We start from the raw sequence: 14968 nt of genomic DNA, 5'->3' as shown, positions 1-14968 counted from the left end.
TTTTTCTTTCTTTCACTGCAGCATACAGGTAAAATATTTCCAAACGTAGAACGTGCGCCATTTGTAATTTCACGAACGGTGGATTTTCTTTCAGGAAAACGAAACATCTTCGAGAGCTAAGAAATCTATTACGAAAACATTGATAGAAAGCACAGAAAGAGAGATAGAGAGTGAATAAAGATAGAAATCTGTGAACTCTTAAATCTCCTTTCCTACTTTGCCGTAGGAAAATTTGTTGGCTTTGTAAAAGGTTGGAGAGATCTCGAGGGATGTTAGCGAATGGGTGGGAAAAAAAGAAAGAGAAAAAAGAATTGTCGTTTGAACGCAGAGAAGGTGAAGCTATGAGACAATGCGTAGAAACGAGCTAAGAAAGAAAGAAAGAAAGAAAGATGGAAAGAAAGAAAGAAAGAAAAAAAGAGAAAACAAGAGAGAGAAAAATAAAGAAAAAGAGAAAAGATTACTAAAGAAAATTCAAGCGTTACATTGGTGTCATTTAAAGAGAAAAAATGCGTTTATCCGATATGCGCTAAAACGATCTTTTGCTTTACGAGCTTGAAACAGAAATAGGAAAGAGAAGGGAAGAGAAAGTGGAAGGATAAAAAAAAACAGAAAAAAAGAGAGAGAGAGAGAGGGGGGGGAAGGGAAAAAAAAACTAGGCCGGAAGTGAAGAGCGAAGATCGGTAAGAAGCTAGTGACTGTAAACTGCTCTTCGAGGGTGGTGGAAAGTAGTGGATGGAGACAGAGTGGCTCGTTGAGACGACGAGGCGCGGGCTAAGCATCCTGAGTATATGGAAGTTCATAGGATTTTACTTAGAGATGCTGCGGAGTAAAGAGAGAACGAAAGAGAGAGAAAGAGAGAGAGAGAGAGAGAGAGAGAGAGAGAGAGAGAGAGAGAAGGACTAAAACACTTTGGAGAATGAAGCGAAAACTAACATTTAGGCTTATTTGGAAGTTTGCACTTAAGGTAGGTATCCGTATACATACATATATGTACGTAGAGATGTGGAGATATTAAAAAAAAAAGGAAAAGAAAGAGAAAAGAAAAAGGAAAAGTAAAAGAAAAGAAAGGAAAAAAAAGAAAAAAGTACGCGTTAACGCGCGGAATGCAATTTCTCTAGCGTGCAAGTCGGCACTCCGTTTAGGACGAAGAAGAAAAGGGAGAAAGCCGAGAAAAAGAAGGAAGGGTAGTACATTCCGGCAGTGCATCGAGCTTTCGCGTATGTAAGCTACTCTACTCTTTCCTCTCTCTCTCTCTCTCTCTCTCTCTCTCTCTCTCTATATATATATATATATATATATATATATATATATATATATACACATATAGATATGTATATATTTTTTTATCTCTATTTCCTTCTCTCTTTTACGTGAGTAAAGTTAGTTTTCCATGGAAATATCCACGTGTATCCGATGCAAAAAATAAATTCTTTCAAAGAAAAGTAAGAAGAGAGAAAGAGAAAACACATAGGTTTTTCTCTTCGAGTTCTGTAATTTTCCTTTTTTGTTGTTCTTTGTAAAGAGGCTAAATCGGACGAAGATAATCCGAAGAAGTCGACGAGCTCCTTCCTTCCTTTTTTTTCCTTCTCTCTCTCTCTCTCTCTCTCTCTCTCTATATATATATATATATATATATATATATATATATATACATAAGTGTATATATATTCTCTGTATCTTTCAATCTCTCTCTCTCTCTCTCTCTGTCTTGCTCGATTTATTTTCGTTCATTCGTTAATTCCATAAATTCTCGTAAACGTTTCTCAAAGTGTCACTTCGGTGGCATTCCAATAAAGCTTTGCAGTTGTGAATACATGGGTAAAGTCTCAGTGAATCGAAATGCTGAAATGAGATCTATAGCCTTTAGTAGAAATAAAGAAGGATGAAGCGAATAGAAAGAGAAAGAGAGAGAGAGAGAGAGAGAGAAGGGAAATGAAGCATTGATGAGAAGGAGACAGAACGTCGACGGATATCGGAAGGATCGAACGAATAATTTGTTATAAGGATGAGCTGAAGCTCGAGATATCCATTGATTTCTCTCTCTCTCTCTCTCTCTCTCTCTCTCTCTTTCTCTCTCTTTCTCTCAGTCCCATGATGCAGCTAGAAGTAGAGAAGTAGTTGAGGGCAATGCGCGAAATTAAATTCTTGCGAATATAAAACGATGATGCCGAAAGAGAGGAAGCTAAAGTCGAGAGAAAGTATAGGGGTAAAGGGGTGAGGGGTAGAGTAGGGCGTGGAGGGTGTAGAGAAGAGATATCGGACGTTCTGCTTTCTCGAAGAACTGTTGGAACGCGACCGGATAAATGGATAAAACCAAGGCGATCCTGGATCGACGTGGGAATGTCATTAAGAGAGTACGACTGTCACTAATTGCCTACGGCCTTCGAACGATGTTGCGAGGGTATCGGGGGTGGCCCTTTTTCGACTTTCGCGGGAGAAATTCGTTTATTTCCTTTCTCGACCTCTTCCTTTTTATTTTTGTCTTTGTCTTTCTCTCTCTCTCTCTCTCTCTCTCTCTCTCTCGCTCTCTTTTATCTTTTTATTCATTTTCTCTCTCTTTCACTCTCTCTCTCTTTTTCTCTCTCTCTCTCTGCCATTTTTCTATCTCTTTCTTACTTTTTACGATCAAATCGGAGATTTTATTCGAGCGAGACAAAAAGGGTCTCCTTTGTTCTGCTTTTACGCTTTGTTACCTTATCGAGAATAAGATTTAATAATTATGTCAGTGTATCGAATTTCTCTCTCATACTTTAATTTGATCTCTCTTTGGAGCTTTTGTATATTATTTCTCGTAATCAAGGTATATCTCTTTCTCTCTCTTTCTCTTGAAAAGTCGTCCCCTTTTTTCCCCGTCGAGTTATATCTCCTGATCAAAAAGATATTACTTCTCAACCTTCTTTCTGGTAAATCGAATTTTCGTTTTTCCTTTGCTAGGAAAGATTCCAACGAGTTTACATACGTACCTTAGAGATATAGAAAAGCATGTTACGAGATAAAGGGAATGGCATTGGATGATGGCACGAGGAACAAAATTCACAATTTCGAGTAAAGTTCGAAGCCTAATAAACTCCGTGGAAGCTAAGAGCATTAAACGTCGCGAAATTCAAAATCTAACTTGGCCGGATTAATAGGCGGACCGTGAAGTTTCCCTTCGTTTTACTCTAGGGCAGGAAACTGTGTACGAATAAACCCTTCTCGGCGAAACGAAGTCGAAGAACTCTCTTAATCTCTTTCTCTATCTCTCCGTCTCTTTCTCTGTCTTTCTCTTTCCTCTTACTCTCACTTTCATTCTGTCCTTCTCTCTCTCTCTCTCTCTCTCTCTCTCTCTCTCTCTCTCTCTCTCTCTCTCTCTCTCCCTCTCTCTTTCTGTCTCTGTTTCTATTTCTATTAGTATTTCGAACTTCAACCAAAATTTCGCGAATAGCAGATTCATAATGCATAATTTATTTATCGTGTCTCTTCTTCTAGTGATAATACATTTTCAACTTACGAACAGAAGCGACTGTTTGTATTTCTCCTTAATTAAGAAATTTCGTTAGGAAATTATTATAGATTTTCCAAGGGAACGATGAGAGATTAGATTTTAATTAACCAATAAAAAATTATGTTTGAACAATGTTAGATTAGACTTTCATTAACAAAAATGATCTTTCTGGATAAAAGAATGGTGTACAAAAAAGAAAAAATAAATATTTTGTTGATCAAAGAGAAAAAAAAAGTAAATAAATAAGTACATTCACATCTTGAAGTCCGAAATCTGAAAGTATTGATCGTGATAGTAGGAAACCATCAATTTTCTCGTACAAAGGTTGCTAGGTAAACTGTATGAGACATAAGGGAGAAGCTACCGTGGTTTCTGGATAAGGCAGCCGTTCGTATAAAATTTTCGCGGTTACGAATGTTTGCAGGAAGAGAGAAGAAGGGGTATGTGCGGTACACGGTTGCGGTACAATGCGGTAAATGTGTCCAATAAGCGGGAGAAAAGGGCGAGGAGGGAAGAAGAGAGAGAGAAAGAGAAAGAGAGGAAGAGAGAGAGAGAGAGAGAGAGAGAGAGAGAGAAATGAAAGGGTGATGGCAATGTTCGGTGGTTCGAAATGGCAAACCATGTTACGTATGTAGATATGTGTATATATGTGTGTGTGTGTGTGTGTAGGTACGTGCGTACCTGTCGCAGGGATGCCAATCGTGAGGAAATTTTGGCCCGAGCCACAATGTGACGCGGCTCGATCTCGCGTGCTTTTCGCGGAGTACTGAGACTACCGGCTGTTTCCAGCAAGCTTTTGTCCATGTGACGTGAACACAGAATGTCAATGTAAATATGTGTGTGAGTTTGTATGTATACAAGAGTAGAAGGTGTTATATCCAGTAGCCCGTTAGTTCGGCTGTTATCTTCCTGTTCCGCGATTTTGAGTTTCCCCACTGGTGAAATATCGCATCGACAGATTTCGACGATGGCCACCACAGCCGTCCAATAATTTCAACGCTGGATAATATGCGTTACCTGACATCCATCGTTGTCGAGTTGGAGTTTTACACGATGTCTCTATTAGCTTGATCTCTCTCTCTCTCTCTCTCTCTCTCTCTCTCTCTCTCTTTCTCTGTCTCTCTCTCTCACTGTATCTCTGTATCTCACTTTTATCTCTTTTACAAGCATCGTGGTGACAGTATTTTTACGATATACAGTGGAAAATAATGAAATGAATACTCAACGAACTTAAAATTGTGAAAAACATTGGAATCTTTAAATGAATCATGCATTTCCTCTTTTCTTTTTCCTTTTTTTATCCAACTTCTTCCTTTCGCGATCCATCATAAGGGCAAATATTTGACGAAACGATTGTTTTTGCTTCTCATGATAACCAAAGAAAGAGTTTCTATTAGACTACTGAAGAATGGGGAGGAAGAGAGAAAGAGAGAGAGAGAGAGAGAGAAAGATAGAGAGAGAAAGAGAGAGAGAGAACGACAAGAGAGTAACGATAACGGGGTGGCAACAAGTGCTTTTAACGCTCTTATAGCTCTTTCTCACTTGGTACTTTCGCTATGGAAGGGTAGAGAAGTGCTCGATGCGTTATTCTCAAAGGACTCCATCAGGAGTCGAAGGATGAGAAGAACCGTGGGTCGGGCCACAGGATGCGTCTCCTGGCATCTCGGCAATCCGAATGAATTCTTAAACCGGTCCAAGGCGAGGAATGCACTGACAGCAGCCTCATTTTCCTTCTCTCTCTCTCTCTTTCTCCCTTTCTCTCACTATTTCTATCTCTTTATCTCTTTCTCTCTCTCTCTCTTTCTCTTGCATAGCCTGCGGCATCCTGGATATCGTCCTTTTACCGACCTCCTTAGCCGCTCTCACGGTCCTTAAAATCCGTCTTCCTTCCGCATCATATCCAAACGGACTTTGCTGTAGTTCTTGCTTAATGGTCTCCTCTACTCCTTCTAACCTCAATGCGAGCGCCTGCGCGCTTTCATTTGAGAACGTTTATCGTGCAAAGGACTAAGAAGAACTTGCTTCTCAAGAACTTATCTCTTTCTCTATCTTTCTATCCCTTTCTCTGTCTCTCTTTTTCTCTCTTTAACTTCTGCCCTTTCTCAGACTTTCTTAACCATAGATAAAACTAACGTTGGCCATTCCTTGATTTTTACTGACCGTTTTATCAATACGTATTGAATTCTTTTGATTAATACCACGACGAGTATGGTATTCATTCTCATTATCCTTATTGAAGGAAAACATCCAAGCGTTCTTGTCATCTTAATTAAAAAGAATAAAATATAATGAAATAGAAATAAGAAAGAAAAAATAAGAGAGGAAAGAGAAGAAAAATAGAGTCCTTTAAGGAACACGAAGTATTCGATATCGCTTAGTACAATTAATATAATAATTTTTTAGATCGAGCTAATGATCGAATCGCGACGTTGAAATGTTCCTTTCTTTCTTTCTTTCTTTCTTTCTTTCTTTCTTTCTTTCTTTCTTTCTTTTTCTTTTTTGTAAAAAGTTGAAATAAGAATAAAAGAAATCCCAGGATCATAACAGGAGTCTCGCACGTGATTCCCCTAAAACTTTTACTCTTTTCTTTCTTTTATTTCCTTTTTCCTCTTATAGTTCGAGTTGAACAAAAGTAAAAGGAAAAAAAGGGAGGGAGGGAGAGAGAGAGAGAGAGAGAGAGAGAGAAGAAAAAAACAGAGAAGTAGACTCTTGAGAAATGGTCGATCCGTCGGCGACAGAATCGAGAGGAAAAGGGCAACTTGATTTACGCTCTCTTCCCTTTTCCCACGTCTCTCTTTATATCCTCGTCTTTCTCTCTCTCTCTCTCTCTCTCTTCTTCTTCTTCTTCTTCTTTTACTCTCACCCTCTATCTTTTTCCCTCTTATTCACTGAATGAACAACACACAGGGAATGTTCGAGTTTTTCTTCCCACTTTCACTCAGGTTCACTTCGAACGATAAGAAATTCCTTAGACGTTCCTACGTGCTTTCTGTTTTTCTGTTTCAGTGTGAAAACCGACATGGGGTCGACCGGAGCGGTTTCGAGGCTCTACATTGCCAATGCGAATAAGAAAGACAGTGGGAACTATAGTTGCGCATTGGCCGACATAGCTGCGGTCACTGTCGTCTCCGTCCACGTGCTCAACGGTAGGATCTTTTACATTATTCATTTTTTTTCCTTTTCTCTTTCTTTCTCCCTCTCTCTCTTTCTCTTCTATTTATTCTACATTAATGATATATCCCAAAATGGTCACGTTTTTATTAAAACATTTGCATGAAAATTTTTTTTTCTGAAGAAATAACATCTTTATTTTTTTTAATAAGTTACTAATACAGATCAGATACAGTTTTTTAATTATTTACATACATAGACTGGTCTGTTAATAAACATCATAAATCTCTCTCTCTTTCTCTATCTATCTTTCTGTATTAGGAATCTTACGTTCTCTAAGAGTATTCCAGTCAAGATCGTAAAGAGTAAACGTGAGAAGTTCTGTTCCGTACTGATAACAGGCCAGAGCTTCAAAACCTTCGAAGGAGAAACGGAAGGTTAAAACAATTTCTCCCTTTCTTTACATAGATTGTTTATATATATACTATACACACACACACACACACACACATATATTTACTGTCTGCCAATATAATTTTCCACTCTATTGAAAGATCGATAATTGACCCTTCGCGGCTTTTCAATGGTGTTACTTGCTACTTTTCTCATTTTTTCTTTTTTTCGTATCGATCCTTTTATTTTTTCCTTTTTTTTTATCTGCCCTTTGGTTTTATTTTTGTTTCATTCCTTTTTGGAATTCGTTTCTTTTTTAGCCTATAAAAAGTTTCGATGAAAAATCGAAACACACTAAGATACGAATAAATAATCGGAATATGGGGTTGAAGTCACAAGGATTCCTGCCATTGACGGCTGCCTCGATTGCTATTTGAAGCTTCCGTTTCATTTCGGTTTCCATTTCGCTCAAGTTGCGAGGCATTTACCGAAGAAACGCCGTCATCCGCGGGATACTACTCGAAGAAAATAGGCTGCCAGCCGGTTATCAAGGGACCAGGGTGTTTTCAAACAGGAAAACTCCTTCGATCGAAAATCTATCTTTTTTTTTCTCTTTTACATTCTTTTTTTTCCGTCTTTTTTCGGTTGAATTTTTAAATTCCTTTTACGAACACGCATTTTCACAACGTGTACTTGTACACGTTGTTCGTTTTATTTATTCAATGGAAAAATTCAGTCCATTGACCGTAAAAAAAAGAAAAAAAAAAGATTAGCGAAATTCTCTATCAACTAGACGAGATGTGTCCTTTCGAAAAATCCTCCGAATATTTTACGGTATCAGTCCGTATGTATAATCATACAATCGATCACGTACAGAATGCGATTGAAAAAAAATCACGTTTTTTGTTTTTGTTTTTTTTTTTTCTTTTCTTTTCATTCCAATCGTCGTTATTACGTTTTTTATATTCGTAGTATCTATAGTGCTTTCCTACGTAATCGTGATATGATTACGAATAATGTTTTTCTTTTTTTTTAATTTCTTTCTTTTTTAATCTTACGCGTAGCATTTCGTATACGATCATCGTAATATATTCGTTAATATCATTATTAATATCGATTTATATAATTTGATTCGTTACCACGACAATATAAAAATGTCGGTAGGAACAATGGTTCTTTCGCTCTATCTTTGTTAAAACCCTGAGATATGAAAGTCCGTCCAAATTTATTTTGCATCGTAAATTCGATTCCAGTCCTTGCTTAATAATTCCGTCTGTAGTTTCTCGGTCTACCGAGTTACCTCATAAAATTGAAATTTTTCTTTTGCTTTCTCGTATATTCCTCTCTTTGTTTTATCTTTATATTTCTCTCTTATATTTATTTAAATCCTTTCGATATTTGACGAGAAAGCCCAAAGGAAGGTCATTAACGTGATACTCGGATTAAAATTCAAGAAGAAAGAAATACGATTAAGTTCATGCCCTCGGTACTCGTCGATCATACGTTCTTAAAGATACTGTAAGAAAAGCGGAATTCTTCTCGTGAGAATACTTAACCACTTCTAACGATCTACCCAAGTAGGTAATAAAAAAGCGGACGAGACTTTTAGAAGATCGGCGATCGCGAACTTTTCTTTCATTCTTGTTGCGTTTTCAATGAGAGATAAAAATGTAACCAAAGTTGCGATTTACTTTGAAAGTTAAATATCATTTCCCGTTGTTTTTTAAAACTCCCTTTTACTCGCTCCATCCTCTTATTCTTATTCTGCACATACATACATATATACACGCATACACTGCTTTCACGATTTAAAATTTTTCCTTTTCTTTTCCCCTTTTTTTTTAGTTACACAAAAGAACGGAAAGAAAAATAAGAAAATATGAAAATCCGTTCGCCGAGTTGATTTTCATAAAGAACGTGAGACGTCGATTTAACGAAGGATCGTTAAAAAAAGGAAAAGATGTTAAAATAGGAAAGGTAGTTGATGAGCGTGTATTCTCGGTGCTTTCCTTTCGACGGTTTAAAACTTTGGAATTTATTCTTCTCCGTCGTCTTCGTCTTCGTCGTCGTCGTCGTCGTCGTCGTCGTCGTCGTCGTCGTCATCGTCAAACGGCAGCACGTGACCTCCTTTTCTCTTTTCTTTTCCAAGGCAGCGTCTTTTCGATTCTCTGGGATAACCACGGTGTTTCGTATGCTGAAGGGGGCGCGTGTCGTGCCACCGTTGCATGGCGTATTCAAAGAAAAGTTCGTTGTGGAAATATTCAGGTCGAGCCATTTCCTTCTTCGCTGAGCCCTCTTCTTTACCTTTAACCTCCTCCCCACCTTCCTTTTCCCTTAATCCACCGTGCCTTCTGCTTACCGTACCTTGCTTTTCTTACCCGCAGCTATCGTTTTCTCGAATATCTACCTTGCGACCTCTCTATTCTACCCTCGGTTGCTTTCAGTCTTGCGGCCGGCACTGAAGCCATAAAACTTTCCTATCCCAACGAAATCGTAGCTAAGTCGACGTCGATGACGCGAATAGACGCGTTCTTTGTTCTTTCTTCAACGTAACGTCCATAAACGTAGGATTTTGAGGACGATCTTTCTATCTCTTACTTATATTCATTCTCTATATATATATATATATATATATATATATGTGAATCCATACATACATACATACATACATATATATGCATAGTTGTGTGTGTGTATGTATTTATGTAATATATAGATATATATATACATATATATATATATATATATATATATACATGTACATAGAAGCGTCGAATAGGTGCCGATAGTTGAACAGGCTGCCATTGCTGGCAATAACTTTGATGGTGGTGGTCGGCTTTTCGAACTTTTAGCCAAGGGCTCAACTACTTTTAACCAAGAGTTTTCGCGCGTGGAACGTCGACACGTCCGGAAGTCACGTCACGGGAGCGACCTGCATTATTTACGGTGGATTACCCCGAGGCGGCTCGATACCGTGAGCTCGGAAACTTTGATTCGTTCGACGGTTAAAGCTTCCAAAGGCTGACGCTCTCGAAAGCCGAGATCGTTTGACTTGGAAACAAGAGGAAGGGGTTAAAGAGAGAGAGAAAGATAAAGACAGAGAGAGAGAGAGAGAGAGAGAGACAGGCAGACAGAGAGGAAGATACAGAAGCAGAGACACAGAAGCATGATTTGTTATGCGCTTTGCACTTGACTTCTGTTAAAAGGGATTCGTGTTATTATTGCTCTCGATCCTTTTCACAAGATACGTGCTTTCACATTGTCTCTATACCTTCGAAGCTTTCATTGTAATACATTATATATAGTTGTTTATGCCGAAATATATCCAGTATACAAAGTGGATAATTTATGTTAGAACAGTTTGTACTTCTATTTATATTAGAACGGTTCTCTTGCATGAAAAGGAGTCTAATAGAAAATCTTATCAAAAACGTAATGACATTCTTTTTTTTTCGTATAAACGCGACTTCACGAACGAGTACAATTTTTTTGTTTTTACTTTCTCTTCTTTTCTATCAAGATAAATTTTTTCAGTTATCAAATCTGTCGGATATTATATCTATAACTAAAATTCAAACAACAACATGACGTACATATAATTATTAATGATCCCAATCGATCGTTAAAATGAGAATCGGAAACTCTGTGATAATCATAATGAAAGTTATCAGCATCATCATTATCGTCGATATCTAGGTAATTTTCGATTTCGTTTATTAATGAACGACATGAACCCGATCGTTCAATAAAATATTTCATTACGCAGTCCTCGATCATTATCGTGTCAGGATCGCGACGTCCCTCTTTCATTATCAGTTGAATTTTTAATTTATCGTAGGAGAACGTAGGCGATCTACCAGGATGAACGATGCGAACCATTTAATAGCCCGATTATTGTACGGATAAAATACGTAAAGCCGTATTTTTAGTCGAACGATTATCGAATCGGTTCGATTGTTTGCGTTAGAATTTATAATTTCGAACGGTCCGTGTTGGTCTAGTGTCTCTTCAGAGAGAAATTTAATATTGACCCGGCGATCGTATATTTTTCCGATGGAAAACGCGTTCGATAGAAAATCGCTATAGTTCGCGTTTCTTCAAAATATTTTTCCGAATATTCAACGTTACCCATTATGTCTGACCGCGTAGTGTACTAACCACTTGTTCTAGAGTCCCTACTGTCTTTAGAAATTATACAATCAAAACGAAATTTCCAACGTCCAAACGACATGCATCAATAATATCATTTTCAAAGAATTCACTATAAACTATGATAGTTAATACGTTGGAGTGATATCGAAGGACGACGTTCCTAAACGTGAAATATTCGAGGTCAAACGCGGAAAAGGAAAAAGAAGAAAAAGAAGATGATGATGAAAAAGATGGAAAGAAAGCAAAAAAAAATATGGACGGGGAAAGAAAAACTAAAAAAAGAAAGTGAAAATGAGAAAGAAGAGGAAGGCGGCCTTTAATTTTGCTCGGCGAGAACGCGCAACGGGCCGGCCCGTATGCCCCTTGTTCCTTTTTCACAATTAATATACATTACTCTCGAGATATGCCGCGGTTATTAATTAAATGTGACCCGGGGTGGAGATGGAGCACATTACTCGGTACTATCTCGTTCGTCGGCTTTGCCCTCCTCTGGGAACTTCTCGAGTATACGAAGTCTTCTACTTCCACTCGGTCTTCTCTCCGACGATGTCTCTTCCTTCCTCTCCACCCTCAGCCACCCCATACTTCCACCTATACCCCTTCTCTTCCCCACCCTCATTCTCTCGACGCATTCCGCTTTTTTTATCGGCACGGCGTGGCGTCTGTCTCTCTCCCTCTCTTTCTCTCTCTCTCTCTCTCTCTCTCTCTTCTTTACTTTCTTTTCACAAAGTCAGTTAAAAATTATCGTCGATGTAGCTTCACGGACTTTAACGAGCCATGGATTTTCAGGAGGAAAGACCTGGCCTCCTTCAACCTATCAAGATCATTCCCTCTATCTTCCTCTTGCTCCTTCCATCTCCCTTTATTTTTCAACGATTAATACTGTTTTACGCCGGCTGTACTTTTTATACCGTTAAATCGTGCCCGAGGAAACGTCCGTTTTCTCGGATTAATTACGTTTTTACCCATTAGAAACAGTGACTCGATATCGTCGATCTAATTTCATGGAATCTTTAGTTGTCGAGGAGAAGGAAGGAACTTAATATATCTGCCTGACATATCAGAGTACGTTTGTCACGTTCCTCCCTTTATTTCTCTCTCTCTCTCTTTCTCTCTCTCTCTCTCTCTTTCTCTCTCTCTCTCTCTCTCTCTCTCTCTTTCTCTCTCTCTCTCTCTTCCTCTTTCTAATAAGATTCCGTTGTGTTTGATCTAGACGGTAGCTGTTACGGTTGAGACGCAAACTTCTCTACAAAGAGAGTCGTTGATGTAATTGCTCGGGAAAAAGAATTTGAAAGCGTGCAAGAATCTGTATTGCTGGAAAAAAGAAAGAAAGAGAGAGAGAGAGAGAGAGAGAGATAAATGTGAAGGTGTAGAGGAAGAAACGAAAAAAAAAGAATGAAAGGAAGAAGGAAAGAGAGATAGAGAAATACTAAAGGATAGATATTAAAGGGGTTGTGAAAAAGAAGGAGAAGAAGCAAAAAAAAATTGAAAGGGTTGGTAAGGAACGTGGAGAAGTTCTCGTTCTCGAAAATGAGCAGTTCTTGGCCCAGTTAACGCCTACGAGGAGACAAGCGAGCGGTTATGGAGCATGGCGGTTGGTCTTGGCATGGAAGGGAGGTTATTTCGTGGGGTGTCACGCCCGAGCTATTAATATCCTTGGCCGCAAGCTCCGGACGACTACGACACGTTCGCTTTCATCCCTCCCTTCACCTTCTCCTACCCCTACCACATCTCTCAACTCTCCCTTCTGTCTCCTCTATCTTTCTCTTTCACTCTTGCTAGGGAGAACCGCATGCCGTTTCTCCCTATCGGTGAAATCCTCACCCCTTCGTAATCACCAGTACCAGCACCACCACCAGCACCACCACCCTTAACACCAGTGACACCGACACCGACACCGACACCGACACCGACACCGACACCGACACCGACACCGACGTCGACGTCACTACCCTCTCTGATTCTGCTGGCCAACCTTTCGTACCTTCGTACCGACGATGACTATGGTCGTGAGGAGTTTGCAAAACTCTTCTCTCGCGAATAGTGCTTAACGGGAATCGTATTATATACGAAAGAGGAAAGAAAGAATCTCCCGAGAATAGTCGACGGCTCATTTTGCATTTGACTTTTTTTTTCTCATACGACCGACAAAATTTCTTCTCCCTTTCTCTCTCTCTCTCTCTCTCTCTCTCTCTCTCTCTCTCTCTCTTTATCGGTTTAATTCCACTTTTCTCTTTCAGAGACCCATGAGGAAAGCTTAACTTTCGTTGCAAGAGAAAAACTCGGATATTTCGCGGGCGCTATTCGTGTTTCCTTGTGTTCGTACATATGCGAGATACCGGATGCTGTTTGAGATTATGTTATTGGGATAATTAGTACGATATTTTAGGAAATTCCTATGATTAAATCTCTTGAGAACGTAGATTAACGAATCACCGTCCGTTTCGAGATTATTAATTCACTAAGAGACATAAAGAGAGAAAGAGAGAGAGAGAGAGATTTTAATCGAGTTACAGTTTTCTTTGACTATACCAATCTCGAACGTAAGTTTTATTCGTTTTCCTTTATCTTTTATCTTGTTTGACTATTCCTGATTTACCAATTCGTTACATCGGAGGAACTTTTATTATTAAATATATATCTACTTTGATCTTTGTATTAAGTTCGTTTCGTTTTTATACTTCTTTTTTCTTTCTTATAAATAATAAATTAATAATAATCTAAAAAGTGTTTCTTAAGTAAATAAAGTCTGGAAGAAAAGATTTGGCTACGTTTATACGGACTTAACAAATCGACAATTTCATAGCGAGATCGCCATCAAAATGTCGCGTATTATTAATTTTTAAACGTTCATAGTCGAAAGCCGCAGGGTTTTTATTTTTTAAAATGAATAGAAATTTTGAAATGCCGTAGGATCACGTTATCGGTTGCGAATGTGTTAATTTAGTGAAATAATTGATATACAATATGTATCGTAGATATTTAAAAAAAGAAAAAAAGAACAAGAGAAAGTTCTGTATATTTTTAACACGTTTTATAAAACCATGCAATTTCTGTGTCATTTACGTGTCGAGATCGCTCGATGATTTTTCTATACATTTTCAATGGATTTATAGACCGATTGTGCGCAGAAAATTTAGCGTGTTTTGGGCAACGGTGAAGAAAGAGAGCGAAAGTTGTACGATATAGTCGGCAATAAACAATCACAATCGTGGCGTGCTCGGATTGGCCGAATGCCAATTTTCGTCTTAACCGTAGTAAAAGCCCAAAGAACGTTGGATAAAGTTAACGCTTGATTCCCGCGACCTTTCTGGTCAAAAGATAGAAATTTCGTGTGCTTTCTTTACCAACGTTATCTTGCCAGAAATGTTCGCATAAAACGCAACTTCTATTTCTTGCGTAAATTCTTCGTAGATACGTTTTCTCGACATTCAGAAGGGAAGAAAGAAAAAAGAAAAGCATTTTACATATTATAGAATACATAATAAGGTTAGTCATTAGAAAAAAAATGTAATTTGAATGATTTTTATCGTTATTATTTTAATCAGACCCTCCTGTAAATATCGTGAAAAATATTTTTCTTTTTTTATTTTTCACGATTCGTTTCTTCTATCTTAACGTGAACGAGAATAATTGTAAACGTGTTAAGTTCTCACGAGAGGAATCTCGTGTGAGAGTATTAGGCATCAGTAATAGTTTATGCAATTACAAATTGTATTGTAGTTGCACGTACGCGTCCAGAACATTCAACTTTTAATAATCTCTTCTTTCGTCAGGAGTAATGTCAATTTCCTCGACGACGTGCCGCAACTGTAATGTTGAGCGTGA

General features: G+C 38.3%; 1 protein-coding gene across 3 annotated transcripts in view; it reads left to right on the top strand.

The window, feature by feature from the left end:
* The window catches only part of LOC122630271 (lachesin-like), a 176986-nt gene that overhangs the window by 158108 nt on the left and 3910 nt on the right, over nucleotides 1–14968 (top strand). For all 3 annotated transcript variants that reach the window (XM_043814606.1, XM_043814608.1, XM_043814607.1), the window contains one exon: nucleotides 6491–6630. In XM_043814606.1, the coding sequence (XP_043670541.1) occupies nucleotides 6491–6630 (140 nt within the window). The remainder of the gene's footprint in view (nucleotides 1–6490; nucleotides 6631–14968) is intronic.

The sequence above is a fragment of the Vespula pensylvanica genome, chromosome 6 (assembly GCF_014466175.1).
Source record: "Vespula pensylvanica isolate Volc-1 chromosome 6, ASM1446617v1, whole genome shotgun sequence".
Taxonomy (NCBI): domain Eukaryota; kingdom Metazoa; phylum Arthropoda; class Insecta; order Hymenoptera; family Vespidae; genus Vespula; species Vespula pensylvanica.
The sequence above is the reverse complement of the archived record's forward strand: the minus strand, read 5'-3'. Positions and strand labels throughout refer to the sequence as shown.